Here is a 15640-nt window from a genome sequence, read left to right as displayed (position 1 = left end):
AGAAATCCATGTTGTTCGTTTCATCCTTTGCTTACAAAATATGCCAAAAATGACACATCTAAAAAACCGAAAAGCCTTACACTAAATGACAAATTACTTCTATACAGGGCTTTCTCCTATACGCCCTGCTAGCATAGTCCGTATTGTAAGAAATGGAAGAAACTTAAAGAGGTTACAGTTTGCTTATCACATCCAGTACAAGTACCAGTGCAAAGCTAAACAACACTTACCTTTTTGCTGTTGGTTAGGAAAAGGTTGCGGGCTGAGGCTTTTTGTTTGTATGCCTATAAAAGAATACCATCTTAAAATTAGTTAAAGGGTAATGGCTTCACAGTACTTTGAAAGATCACTATCCAGTCCTCAGCAGATAAACATGCCAACTTCAGCCTTGTACACTACTGTGTAGCTGGGTACAGGTACTGTATGTGGTTTTTATTCTGACCAAAACAGCTTTCCATTCTTAATTACTGAAGGCATACATAAACGTGTTCCAGCTCCTGAAGGAAGCATGTAAAAAGTCCTCATTTTCCAGGATCATTTCTTTAATTACTACTATTGCAAAGCAGGGTTCTCCTACTTCACTGTTACCACTGAAGTAAACAACAAAAATTTCCACTGTTTCCCAAAGATGTTAAGAATAATGTGCAATTAATTCTTAAGAGTTAATGTTCTTCACATGATCAAAATCAGTCTTGAAAATATAAGGTCTATCACACTGCACATATTCTTTCCCTGGCTTGTAAGTTCACAGAGGATGATGCAGCCATCACTCATATTCAATTTCCTAGAATTCGAAGTCTGTTAACTGTGAACTCCAAAAAGCAGGTTGTAATGTCCACTCCAACCATATCTCAGAAAACCAGCAAGTGTAAATCCAGCTTTCTATTTCAAATGTGCCTGAAGCTTGTCCTGTAAATGATACACTCTTCCCTAGACTGTTTCTGAAATAAGCTTCAAAACCCACGCAAGCTACAACGATTGAAACATTCCTTTCCCAAACTTTATGTAAAAGCTAGATACTGGTTTGCTCTATCCTGTACATTAGCAGGAGTACCTGCTACAGCTTACTGTACTGTTAATAGAAAAAGGCTGGATAGCCAAACAAAAGCAGTGGCAAAGCACTGCATGATCACTTGGATATCACCGGTGATAAAAAATTCAAATACACGTCGCTTACGGATTACCGAATATCAGTTTGGTCATTAATGACCACCAGAAAAAGCAGGCCTTACTTCACTCCATTTTTCCAAGTGCCAGCTCCCTACTAAGTTAATTTTTTATCTGACTGCCTTGCTGTGTTCATTGACCTAGAGCCATTAGTCAAGCTCACCTTTGGCAACTCCTTTTTAACAATGCTGAGCCACACCTTCCGCCGACGTGCATTAAGTTGCTCGATAGTCAAATGCTTTTTCTTGGACCCAGGTGGTGGTGTATCATGAGAAAACTTGGCAAAAACTTTGGTCTGGTGATGATGGCGTCGTGGTGACTCCTCTGAAGAGAGTTCTTCATCCCGTCTCCTCTTTTTCTTTACTTTTTTCAACTTGCCTGCATGGCAACAATGATCATAAAAATAAATTAATTTTCCTGGTTTTGGAACACACTTAGTCAGGTATCTTTCCTTGAGTAAACTATCCTAGTCAATTTATGTGTGGAACCAACCAAAAAGCCAAACTTATCAGTGTTTGCCAATTCTGATACCATCCACTTATCATAAATTAGAAATCTTCTCATTACTTTATAGCGGAAAGATTTTCCTGTTTCATAAAAAGGGTGGTGAAATGCAATTTTTCCACCCAGGGAAACACACCTTAGGAATCAAAATGTCTGGGACTTGATGCAATATTTCTTGAATTGTGGTAAAGTTCTACTTAAAGACATATAAAAGTAAGACATACAAAGGTAACAACATTAGCGTTTGGTAGGGTAAGTATTAAACAAAACTTCTCAGTAGCTGAAAGAGATTGGCACGTTACCATGTATTAGAGATACCAGCTTTCAGAAGAAATTGGTACTGGATCAGATGCAAATCACATTTTTGTGAGTATGCAAAATCATGGATACTTCAAGATTAGTGGAGAGAGACAAAAAAAACCAAAACCACAGTCACAAGGAACTTGCAGAAAGATAGGAAGGAAGAAAGCCCAAAACAGGCCCCTATAAAAAACAGCTCAAAACTTAAGTACTTGCACTGGAGAGAATTCACCTTACTGTGACAGTTCATAGCCTTTTCTTCCTGCTTCCTTACAGATTTATGCTGCTACCAGCTCGATCAAGAAAGGAAATGGCACTTCCTGGCAAACATGCATCTGAGAAACTCCAGCTGAGAGGTTACAGAAGTAATTCTATTTTAACTCACACTGGGCATCAATTCTGAGTTACCTCTGTTTCCAGAAAACACTTTCAGTCCCTATCATTTCTTATTCACTAAAATTCCATATTGAGGAATAACTGCAGCAGGTACTGGAGAAGTTCTTGCATTTTTCAAGGAACCATCATGTTTCCAAAAAACTCTGAGTAAATGGACCATGATATACAATGGCATTTATGGATTTTGAAGCAATCAATAAAGCTCTAAGGTATTCACTGTGTTAACTCCTTCATTCTAGATTCAGAGGCCCACAAAGAAAATCTAAAGCCACGAACTCTCAATTCACACTTCTTTTTTTTCCACTCTAGCTTTCTAGAAGCCAGAAGATAAAGCACAGTATGTCCTGAAGATTTTTTCATTGACAGAACTGGCTATTTCAATGCAAAACCCTAAAGTTTGAAACATCTATGTTTATTCAAAGGAAATGATGTAGGAAAGAAGTTTAATCACAGCAACCATTGTAAAACACAAGGTTAGCAAATTTACCTTTTAATTTTTTCTCTTCTTTAAACTTCTTTTTCTTGGGCCCTAGCAGGTGGCGCTGCTGCTCGTAGTAAGGATCATGCGTTGACAGCAGTCCTGCACTGTAGTATTGATATTGCTGCAACTGAAGTGGTTGTAAATGAGCACAGGAGTGCAAAACATATAGCAGATAACAGAGATAGCAGGTAAAAAAGTTCAGATCTTGATCACAGAGGAGAGATCAGAAAACATACACCTCTCCATACTTAGCATTGTTATCAAGGATCATACAGTGTCCAAAGTGAAACCACTGCTCCCAGAGGTGGCCTCCAAGTCCTGCACAGGGAGCCAAGCCCACCAGGTAAGGCAGGAAGAGCAGGCAGTGAAATTTACACTTCCAAGCACACTGCTCTATCTGTTCCGTATGGGTCCTGCCCAGCAAGGCAGCACATTACATGTAGTGATCCAATTATGGTCCTCTTACTGGTGTTGCTTGCATTCCCAAATGACATACACGTTCTACTTCATCATTCCAAGCGATGTAAAAGGATGGGTTTAGATAGGAGGCATTTAAAAGATTTCCACAAGGACAAACAATTTGAACATTCAGATGGTTAAGCAAAAATACAGCTGCCTCAGCTTCCCCCCACCCCAAATTATCAAAAAATTCAGTATATTCCCAGCATAATATTTCAGCTGAATAAAAGAACTATACACAGGTTACACATAAACAGGCAAATTAAAGACAGCACAGGTCAGAAATTAACAATTTAAAACCTAAGCATACTATTAAGTTAACGAAAGATTTTTGAAAGGGGAGAACATCAGCATAAACATATTTTTTTGGACAGATGTGTTTCCCCCACTCATAACTGTGTACTGCTGATCTGACAATACCCCGGTTATTCCCACTGGGTATTATTTCTTACTAGTCCGGAAATAAATACTTGTGTAAAACCTAACAAAAATTATGACCTGTGTAAAAATTGGGTGTATGGCTATTTGTGTAGTTATGTAGTATTTCAAGACACTAATACAATCTCAGTTTAGAACTTAACAAGTAAAGGGAGAAAGTGGACAGAATCAAAGACCCGAGTGGGAAAACATTTCTTCACTCTTCTGGAGAAATTTCAAAAGAATATGCAACAAGAAGACAAATTTAATTTCAGAGACATCCTCTGATAGCAGAATAGGATGACTTCCTTCACCTGAGACTACTTTCTGGTGCGATTCAAAACAGCAACGAAAATAATTTCTGCAAAAGTTCTTATAAATTTGAAGAAATATATCATTATAAACAAAACGGTCATAGAATGTGGCCTAATAATAACAAAAATATAGAAATGTGGCAGACTATTTTCTTATAAGAAGGGAAAAAAGAGAATATGAGAAGAAAACCCAAAATAAAAAAGAAAAGCAAGAAAGAAAAATGTGAAGCAAACTCCCAAAGATCGACAGGAAACAGTAAGGAGAATTAGGAATTCCCTTTCAAGAATGTAAACACTGCCTTCCTACTCATCACTTCAACGATGATGCAAGTATACTGCTTTAGGTTTAAATATAAATTTTAGTCTTGAACAGCAGCTACTACACGTATTAGAATTTAACCCACAGCACCTCAGTTTTCATACATATGTTATCCAAATCTTGCATTCTAGCGCCCTATATTTGCTCTAGTCACTGGGACGGAGCATTGCGGAAGCTCTATGTAACACCTGTGCCAGTACTAGCTACATAAATTATTGACAGATTCTCAGCATAAGGCATCAACAGCTTTTCGGTCTGTATGTAATTAAACAAGCCTTCTCTGCAACCAATGTTAAAACTGTTCTAGTCTACTTAACAGGATGTTTTCCAATCCACAAAACCTTATGTTTTTCAATAAAAAATAAGAGCAGTTAAAATAATGCAGTTACAGGAAAGAATAAAAATCAAGGAAATGTAAAAATTCTGGATTTTTACCTCTTTGTCTTTGCTGTATTTGCTTTGATGCAGTTTCTTATATTTGTGTAATCGCAGCATATTGTGAAGTTCCTCCCTTGAAAGGGAAAATTCGTCCTCCTCTCCGTCCTCATCACTTGGTGAATCTGTGTCACTGGAGTCATCACTCAGAAGGATACTCTAACAAGAATAAATGGGAATTACTTCAATAATTGCAAGTCCCTGAACTGAACTGTTTATTACGCAAAGCACTCTTGAGCTTTTATCGAATAAAGGGCTGTGGGTCTGGCCCAGCAACGATTATGAGTGTTTACAAAGCATCTTCCATCTGAAACGCCTCAAATGGAAAATCTTTTTCTGAGGTACAGTACTCTGTAGCAGTGAATCCAATACACACGTTCTGATCTGAGGGAGGTAGTTTTCTGCTAGTTTCATCATAGTTAAGTCATTTTAGAATCCACTTTCTGGTCTCAGACAAGTGGCAGCAAGAAAACCCAGGATATACCAGTAGGGGCACTTTGTTATGTATGGTTCCAAGTGCTTTCCTGCCCCATTTGTAGTTTATCCTGCTACTCTGCCCCTTCCACCAGCATTAGCTGTAGCAGGTTTGGCTCTTGTCAGACCTCTTGGCAACCTGTTGCTGCTAACTACACAAGGCCACAGTACAATAAAAACACAAAGGTGGCATAAAGCCACCATTCCACTCTCTCCTTCCATCCTTGTTTGGACCCTGTCCTGAGTTCATCATAGAAACAAATTTTCAAGGGAGTCCCAAACATCCATGTAATACAGTTCATAATAGATAATTTTTTAATTTTGACAGCGTACTAAAATTACTTCAAGATTCTGAATGTATACTCACCGTGAAATTTAACTAAAATGCTGCTGCTAACCAAAATTGAAATGCTTACCATCCATTTTGCTACACAATGAAAATGAAAGCCTCAAATCTACAGACTATAATTCTGTTTTGTTCTACCCAAAGTCTAATACAATATTCGTTATCAGCCATCACATACTCTTCTTTCTTTCCATTTCCAAGATGAGAAGCCTCTGCAGAATGTACTTGTTGCTTTGGTAAGTGTTTTTTCTCAATGAAAAAAAAAACAACCCAACCAAAAAACCCCAGCCAATCAACCCCCCCAAAAAACCCATTTCTTTCCTCTTAGCAAGGGACCATAGCTCCAGTTACCTCAAAAAAAACCAACACCCAAACCAAAAAAAAACAAAACAAAAAACAAAGTGCAGCAAACAACCACCCAATACAGAACAAGACCAAAGAATTCATTTGCAGCCCTCTAGCCCTCTTTTCAGCAACACAAAATATTACCACAGCTTTCTATCACCTTATGCTACTTTTTTAGTGGGAGATTTTGCATCAACTAAATTGCATCACGTGATTTAAAGCAGCTCTTAAAACACATTAGTCTAGCTTCCTGAACTCTCCGTAGCACGTGTAAAGTAAAACTAAATGGACTACGGAGAACAAACTTACTGTAAACTTACTGTATTGGGAAAAAGTATTTGTGATAATTTGTGGCAATGCTTTGACCACTGCTCAACTTTCTTGCCGTCATCTCCTTGCTTACGTTTCTACACCACGACCTACATCAGACAACACGATGGAATTGCTCACTGCTGTCTACAAGGTGCTGACTGAAACTCCAGTCACAGATGTCACAATAGCTGCATTCTTTCCAACATTCTTACCTTCAGCCACTTTCTGCTTTTCTTCAGTTTGGAAAAGTTATACAAGCTCCCTTTTTCAGACTTTGGTTCTGTTTAGAGAAAAAATAAAGTTCTTAAGAAATACTGCTTTTCCCAGCTTATCCCAAAGAAAGCAAAGATTCAACCTAGCGCCCGCCTACCTGGCTGCAGTACTCCATTCAGGGAATGTGTGTTCAGCATCCCGGAATTCCCTGCTCCAGAAGACTCCCCAAGCAAAGAGTTTGGAGGCTCTTCCTTAACTTGCATCAGGGGATCCCCAGACTGAGGCAGCAAAGGATTGTCATCCAATCCATCTTCACTTTCATCACTGCAAGGCAACATGTAATGTGGTGACAATGAAAGGAAAAATACTCAAAAGAGAAAACACCCACACGACTTTCTTACATGTGGCCATTGTCTCAATTCTCAAACCTTGAGACAAGCTTCAGATATAATTTTACACATTAGAAATATTGCTGTTAATAATTTCCCATCAACCCCTCAGCAGTAGTTAATCATCAGACCGGCCTGGCTATGCCATCAACCTGCACCTTCAGCCTTTAACTAGGTATCTAATTTGAGAAGCATGAAATAAGCAAGAAACTAACATCAAGTCCTCAGCACTACTGACTACTGTATATGTGAGAACTATGAAACTATATTTTTTCTACTCCTTGAGTGGGTCTTATTTCATGCTTGTAAATACACCTGTTTTCTGTTACCTATACAGTTATCAGTTCTGTAACTCTACAATTCCAAAACAACAATGAAATTAAATGTAAACTGTTCCAGGACAGAAACGTACCCTGATGACTCGCTTCTCATGGCTACAACTTACTTTACATAAAAACTCTGCATCTCACCAGAATCTCTGCATTTCGCTTCTGGCCACAGGCCAAGTCCCTGAAAAATCAACTTTGCGTTTCTTCCTCCTACTTTTTGCAGGCAGTTTTGGGCACTCGGCTATGCAAGAAAGCTTTAAAACATTGTGCTCATTTGTACATGGGCTGGCAACATACTGAATTATTAGTGCCAGGTAGAAGAAGCACAGTCCAAAACCTTTAAAGGAGCGGAGTTTATAATGAACAAGTCACTACTAAATCCTTAATGTGGTGTGGCCTTCGAACGATATAATAAAAATGCTTCTCTTTCCTTATGTCCCCAAGGAAAAACAGAAAAGGTTTTGGTACCTGGATATACTCCTGTTAAAAATGGCAGATGTCTGTCGTAAAAACTGATCCAGTTGCAGAGCTTTCTCCAGATATTGCAGATAAAGGGGTTTTGCCAGCTCCGAGCAGCTGCCATCCTCCCTGGCACCCAGCTCTGAGGCCATAGAACAAACTTCTCCTCATGCACAGGTGCCTCTGAACACGCAGCTGTCAAGAAGGAACAACAAACATCCTCACTACCACCTCTGAACGGAGGAACTCGGTGAGCAAGCACACCTCCTGCACCTGACACCAAATACTAGTGTCTCACAGAACACGTAACAGAGGTAGTCCTGGGCAAAAAGCTTAGGCTGCAGTTAACAGGTACATTAAACAATCAGAAATTCACACTAAACTTTCTATCACAATATTACAATAGCCAAAAATGCAATTCTTAAGGTTTCTGGTTTATGACGTGTGGGTGCCGTTCAAGAGGAACAAGCATGGCACTGACCAAGCATGACAATCCAAGTGCCAACAGGGAAATGCAAGCGCAATGCAGCCAGTCCTTGAACATCTAAAGTAAACTTGCATCACTATTAAAGATAACATGTTTAGCTCCAAACAGAGGGCAGCTGCTTATCATGAAAGCTGAATGAAAGCAATTAAATTATTTTTCTTAACTTGAATCACATATATAAACTTACTCCAAAAAGGAAGAACTACTGAAAATATTGTCCTTCTGTTGTTTTTACCATTCAGTTCATAGCTGTAGTCTACAGGATACTCCTAAGACTTTTCCTTTACTTTAAAGCAATACAACTCTCAGAGCACCCAAAACGTAGCTGCCACCTGTTGACAAACAAGCTACAAATACCGCACAAAAAAAAAAAAAATCTGTTCTAAAATTCATCTGTTATCTTTATTAAAGAAAAAGTAACACATAATTAGCAATGTGTTACATACTTCTTACACTTACCAATTTAGAACATACACTAGCTTTATGTTTTTTCAACTAGTAAAACCAGCCTGCCTGATTTTCACGTTTCATTTGTTCTAGGACTTTAGATTCTTAAAAAACCCACACACGCCCCCCGCAATATTTGCATCAAACACACTTTAGAAACAAAACTATCACAATATTTTATTCCTCTGTCAACTGCAGTTTTATTTTCCTTCAACTACAAAACATGTCGTTAACAATGGTTACCCTAATAGCTCTGTCAACTGGAATCTTGTTTTTCTTTGATTACAAAAGATGCCATCATCGTTATAACAATAGTAAGAAAGATAATTTTAAATTATTTCCAAAGTCACAGGTGTTAATGCATAAACAAAAGTGCTGTCAACACCCTAAATATGATAGTATTCACTTAATAAATAAATGCCTTTAGCTTTTGCTTCTGGTGGAGGACAAAAATAAAACCAGTCAGCTCTTGAAAGGCTTTGATTAATTGTTCTTCTGAAAGATCATTCTGATTTCTAACACTTCTTAAAAATACTACAAAACCTGAAGCAAACTTCGTATTAACTTACTACAACACATTTTATATTTGTTAAATTATTAAACTGTTAATAACTTAATTGTTTTAACCTTATATACACAAAAACACAGATTGAGTATCTGGTCTTCAAATTGTTCTCTCTTTCAATATACAGTCTAAAAACTAGCACCTAACTTCTTCCAAGTCTTTTGTCCTCAAAAATTATGGAACAGATTGAGAACTTCTGAAGTTACAAAAAACTATGACAAACAATTGCCACCTTGATACCGATGGCTGTGGCTGAACAACAGCAAATTTTATTACTTCATAATAAACACCTAGCCTTTATCCATACAGAATAAACAGCTGCCAGAAATTGTTAGGTAACAGCCCTCATTTAATTATTTTTTTTTAGACTGAAGCTATCTAGATTCAGGTTTCTATATGCTATATGCTAGACCTTCACAGAGCAGACGGCAACAGAATGATTGACCTCTCTTACCAAATACCCACTTCCAGCAGAAGTTAACAGACAGAACAAAGCACCTGAAAGCTTTCCCTATGGTAAGTGTATTAAGATTCATGTTTTCCATGAAACTTTCATCTGGATATGTCACATTGCTTAACAGCCATCTGGAAAAAAACAAACAACCCATCCTAAAATCAAAAACCGTCTGCCAAGAGACAGGGCTGTGAAGAAAGCAAAGAGGTTAGAAAACAAGAGAAAACATGAAACTTTTGTGTCTGGTTGAAGAAATCATTCAGAAAAGGATACCACGAAGGTGAAAGTGGTTTCCCTTCAGATCACCCTTAATAATGACAAACACATATTACAGGAGCAAGATTCAATCCCTAGTACCATACCAGAAGACACAAGGTGATCCCTTTTATCACGCAATTTCAAAATGTATCTGTCAACGACAGAACGTGTTGGGTTAACATGGCATTATGCGACTTTCCCACCCAAACTGTCACGTGCAACCACTGTTTAATGATTTTACTCAGAACCACAAGGCATCTTTTACTTGTTTGCTCTTTGCAGAAAACCTCCCTCCCAAAACCCAACTCCTAGTGGCATGGCCTGTCCTAGAGGCATCGTGGGAAAGAAATGTGCCCCAGTGGGCACAAAGCACACAGGATTTTACTGGGATTCACCCACTCTGCAGAAGCCAGCACGCCAAACACACTCTTTTGCCCCAGCGAGCCTTGCCCTCACAAAACTATACAAGCTTCACAGCAGAATAACAGGAAAGAATTAAGATAGATTTGAGGTCAAGTTTTTAATTGCAGGACAGCAAACAGGCTGGAGGCAAAACAAATACAATCATGTTCCTGATCTAAAATGAGTAACTGGATGCTTTTCTAGCTGCCCAGACGCACTTGCCCAAGTGCTGGTCCACATGGACCCGCCAGGCTGGATGAGTGCCTCTGCTCTGCTCAGGCAGCAGTGCTCATCTGGCTCCATGCTCACGTGGCCTCGGAGAGAACCAGAAGATTATTTCTTTGCTCGCAAGATATAAATGACCCTATGAAAAGAAGATGCTATCAGATGTGTTTAGTAATTAGAAAACTAAGCCATTTTCTCAGGAGTGGCTCACTGCTGCTGCACAGAGTTCCCAGACCAGTATAAAAAGCAAGTGCTAACACCCTCTGTCTGCAATGACTGCTGGTAACTGTAAAGAGTAGCTTTCATTCCATGTTTTAACATTAAATTTCCTTGTTGTGTACACTTAGCTGTGTTTTCACTTATAAAAGCTTAAAACAATTTAGAATGTGCACACACATGCTAAGTACCTGTATTGGCCATATTTTTTTCAGATACCTACGTTCCTAAATATTACTTCCCAGATCAGGAAGCCTTACATTTCAGCATTTAATAAAGACCTCCTTGTGCTGACATACTGTAAGTACCCTACATTTCAGCATTCAAAACAGACATTCTTTTTTTGCTTGTCTTCCTATTTTAATTGACCCACAAAGCTCCTGTACACACAAATTTAATTACTCTCATCCTAAGAAACAGTTACTCATCCGTATCCTGCCTACCAAATAAACAAACACAGAAGAGCTGAACAATATTCTTAAATGTACTAACACCACCCAAAACAAATTTAATAAGTGTTACACAGGCAAACTGAATAAAAAATAGCTCAGCCATTGAATTCAGCCTTTCATTTATTTATATGCTAACATCACCCAGTGCTTCTCTGCTGATCAAAGTAATAATACAGGAAGCTCAGATGCTTCTTTATTCTCTGTTCTTTTGTTCCCACTCTAGGTTTTAAGAAACAAAGGTATCCAATGGTAAAAACTCCCTGAATACTGAAGCGAGAGAAGATGGGAACAAACAAGTGAGAGGCACACCACAGCCCGATCCACTACAGCGGGTAGCGGTGTTCAGGACATCGGTTCAATTGATTTACACCCTAATGACATTCACTGCCATTTTTTAAACAAATCTATCCTTTTGCCTACTCAGTTTAAATAAGATTGCAGAAATACAGATTTTCAAAATGTTTTCATTACTGATGATACCATTTAGGTAAATACCTTACATGTTACAGATGGTGAAATGACTGGACACTGCAGAGTAATCCTTCTGCCATCATGACTTTCTGGCTGATATGAGCCAATTTTATGTTAAGTGTCAGTATCTAATTGAGCAGTTACTTGCTTTCTCCCTTCATCTCTCAAGTTATAACAGTTTAGTAAAACTGGCATTTGGAAATAGCTGCTGTGCTCACGGCAGATACTTTGAATCCTCTAACATCCCTACTTAATCAGAAGCTCACACTGAAACCACTGAATTGTATCATCTGGCCCTCCGAATTATTAAAAGCACAGGTAAAATATCATCAGCAGAATCTAGTTTAGTTCCATATATATCAACTTCATACAAATAACCTTCACAATCCTTTATTTTTTTTAAGATCTAAGTTCAGTTCTGAAGCAGCCTTCCTCACCCTGTTTTAAATCACACTGCTTAGTTCCATGTTAACGTAGGTGTGGGGTTTCTTGACACTTTTTTCAAGTCTGCCCATTGTAACATCTAGGCAGTAAGTAAACACTCAGCACTGGAAAAGAATCCTCCAAGGATGTCCTCAGAGAGCAGTTATGTTTTATAACAAGGTTTCCAAGTTTTACACAGACCAACCTGCACCAACCAAACAGCAAAAACACTGCTGTCACGAAGCAGCTTACCTTTAAAAGCGGATTCTCCCAGTTTAAAGAAATATCTACGGGCTATTTCTGAATGAAGCACAACGAAGTTTTCACTACAGGTAACAGTTTAAAGCAGGAGCCCTGTAAGTGGCAAGCACAGTCTGGCACTTGTGCCAAGCTGTGAGCTAGAAAGGATTTGCTTTACACAGCTGTTTGAAATAGTACTTTTTCCTCCAGCAGTCTCTCTGTTTCGGCATCTCTACACCTCAGTTAAGGCCCAAAGGATCACTTTTTCTTCTCTCTATGCCCAGCACTAACATCAAACACCATAGTAACTAATGATAACAGCCACTGTCCTAGCTGAGGGCACAAACACAAGCTGCCATGGAGGCAAAAGGTACAACACAGCTGCTAATCCACAGTACCCCTGCTTAGCCTGTGACAAATGCAAGGCAAATCAGAGAGGTAAACCCAGCTCCCTCTCACCTGTCACACGCTAAATGCATGGAGATGAAGCATTACTAGCTGGCAGGTGAGCACGCTCACTTGTTCCAGTGTTTCAGCCCAGAAAAGCAGAGTTTCTTACCTCTCCTCCACCCAGCTGGGGTGAGCATGCTGGCAAAACGTTCCAGCAGAAAAAAAACCTGAAATCCCAGTTGACACACAGAAAGCATGTATTCCTCATATCTCCATTTACAGCACTGAACATTTTGTCCATAAAGCAGGATTAAGAACTGGGAGCAAGAATACAACCCGCTATCTTAGTTCCCTCACAATTTAGCAGTTTTCTGGTTTTGCACTCACACACAGTCTTTTCATGCTTTGCATTTTGACACCAACTTATTTAGAGAGATTTCCCAAACTGATACGAACACCTAGGACACTTCTCTTTCTTGAAGAAATTTACCATTGAGACATACAACTCTCATCAGAATAGCAGAATACCATAACAATTTCCTGTAGTAACATCTCCAGAATAACCCCTGACGCAAACGTACATATCCACATGTAAGGTTCAGTCAAGATCTGTATGGAAAACTACTGTACATTAGTACAGTAATACTGGTGAGGCATATTTTTGTCAGATTTCTTTATAAGCATGTAATCGCTAATACAAACAATTGCAGTGGCATAAAAAACTTGAAGAGGTGTTTTGCCTGGAGGAGAATTACACACTTCTTTCTCCCCTCACATCTTAGCTTGCTTTGATAAATGTGTAGTTACACTGACAACCATTTCCAAAGCACACTATCTACCAGGTCTTAGAGTGAAACATAATCCTTCATCTAGTCTTTTCTTATGGAAGCGTCTTAAATATAACTTTAATACACAAGAAATTATTGCTTTAAAAAAAAGCAGATATGATATTCCATATGAACCTACAGTCCTCAGTCTCCGCTAAACTCGAGCTGAATGAATAAGACAGTAACAATTGACTTTAAAAAAATATCAATTTGAAATTAAAAAGAAGCCATTTTAATTGCTTTTCTGAGTAACGAAATCTAGTTAAAACTAGATACTGTCCCATATACAGTACTCTACCTCACTGTTTTGCTTTTGTGGTAAGGTTTTATATTGTTTTCAAGGAATGAAACAGCACTTCATTGATCTCTGTTCCACCTTTTAATTGCTTTTATATACAGAGAAGACAAGCCAGTGAGGAACGGGTTCCGAATTTCCCAACTGCCCAAGTAACAGTCACAGAAAGGGCCTCATTTATTATTTAACAAAATTATTTATTTAACAAAAATTATTATTTAACAAAAAACCCCACAAACACTCAAAAAACCTATACTGCTCTGCAAAAAACTCATCAGAAACATGTAAGCAAACGACAGCATACCTTAAAACATACCAAACACAAAAGTTGGCACGTCATTGCTCTGCTTCCGTGTCTAAACTAACAGAAAAAACAAACCTAACTATTTAATTATTCAGTTATAGTAGGTCTTGTCCCAGAAGGGCAGTTAATAGTGTTTATGGAGACCTCTTGACAATACATCCATACTCTGTTCCATGTAACAGCACCAGCTGCGACCCTCACGCATCGCCATTGCTTCGCTCCTCCTCTCTCCATGTACACAAAATACAAACTGCATGGATGGTTTCGGTTTTGTCTGGTTTTTACTCCCTCCACCCCAGACCATGAAAAGGGAACTACATCCAAGAAAGCTCTAAGAGGGCCACTTTCTTCTTGCCATCTAAAACAATCCCTAGCACGTAATTTAGCCTGTCAAATAGCAGGTTTATTACAGAGTTAGTTTACAGCTTAGTACATTATGCCCGAATGGCACAAAACTTGCTCATTTGAACAATCAAGAAATGCAAGGCAGTATTTAGCTTTAACGACATATATGTGAGAGACGAACTGAAAGGGAATTACAGGGAATATCCTTAAACATCAGGAAAAGGTTTAAGCTACAGCCCTACTTCTTGTACTTTTTCCTTCACGATCTTACCAACCTCAGAATGTTACGACATACTCCTCTATGTGTATGTTAAAGGAACGACAGCGCGAATACAGCATTTCTGATGCATGGAAGTTAAAGACAGACGAGTGTTGGTCACACACAGGTGTACCAGATGTGCGGTACGAATCCAGGCAGTAGGTTTGTTCATATGAGGAAACTAGAATTCTGGTAACGCACACGAAGACATGTCACTATGCAAAGGGATGGACCCGCACCGTTTTCTTCACGCAGAGAAGAAAATGAAGGCATTTCTTATTTTCGGCTACGACAGCGTGGAGAGGGAGCTGGACCACGCGCGACCGGCAGGAGGGCACCGACAAGCACGCGCTGCCCGGTGACACCGGGCCGGGCCCCGCCGCACACACCGCCTCACGCCGCAGCGGCCGCGCGCCCGGCAGACGCCCATCACCGGCCCCGGGCCGCCTCCGAGCCCCGGCCCTGCGTGACGCGACCGACGGGGCTGCCCGGGGTCCGCCTCCCCCCGGCGGCGGGTACGGCCGCAGGCCCGGAGCGGCGAGGGCGGGCCCTCGGGGCGGCCGGCACCCACAAACCTGAGCGGGGCCGCTCCCGCCCCGCACCCCGTGGGGCCGCCCCTCCCCGGCCGGTCCCCGCAGGGCGGCCCGGCAGCCCCGCTCCCGCTGAGGCGGCCCTTGCCAGCCCGGCTGCCCGTGTGGCGGCTCGGCAGCCCCCCTCCCGGGCCCGCGGCCCCTCCCGGGCCCGCGGCCCCCGCGCGCACGCGCCGCCTCCCCCCTGTTCCCCCCCGCGCCCCCCCCCGCGGCGCACGTGCGCCCGCAGGTGCACGCAACCGCCTCCCCCTCCCCCCTCCCCGTCACCCCCCATAGCGGGGGCCCGGCGGCCACCCCGCTCCGGGCAGAGGGGGGAGGCGCGGCTCCCGCC

General features: G+C 40.5%; 1 protein-coding gene across 4 annotated transcripts in view; it reads right to left on the bottom strand.

Annotated features, from left to right (window-relative positions):
- Positions 1-15640, bottom strand: part of INO80 (INO80 complex ATPase subunit) — a 67316-nt gene that overhangs the window by 51223 nt on the left and 453 nt on the right. The window contains exons 1-8 of one of the 4 annotated variants that reach the window (XM_027778505.2): positions 9613-15432; positions 7669-7854; positions 6640-6806; positions 6482-6549; positions 4793-4951; positions 2855-2975; positions 1331-1545; positions 231-284 (exon numbers count right to left, since the gene is read on the bottom strand). In XM_027778505.2, the coding sequence (XP_027634306.2) occupies positions 231-284; positions 1331-1545; positions 2855-2975; positions 4793-4951; positions 6482-6549; positions 6640-6806; positions 7669-7811 (927 nt within the window). In that variant the 5' untranslated portion in view covers positions 7812-7854; positions 9613-15432. Of the gene's footprint in view, positions 1-230; positions 285-1330; positions 1546-2854; positions 2976-4792; positions 4952-6481; positions 6550-6639; positions 6807-7668; positions 7855-9612; positions 15433-15640 lie in introns of those variants that run through there. The other 3 variants (XM_027778506.2, XM_027778507.2, XM_055813414.1) reach the window with 3 other exon arrangements.

Source organism: Falco peregrinus, chromosome 1 (assembly GCF_023634155.1).
Source record: "Falco peregrinus isolate bFalPer1 chromosome 1, bFalPer1.pri, whole genome shotgun sequence".
NCBI lineage: Eukaryota > Metazoa > Chordata > Aves > Falconiformes > Falconidae > Falco > Falco peregrinus.
Note: the sequence above shows the minus strand (reverse complement) of the source record. Positions and strands in the feature narration are given on the sequence as shown.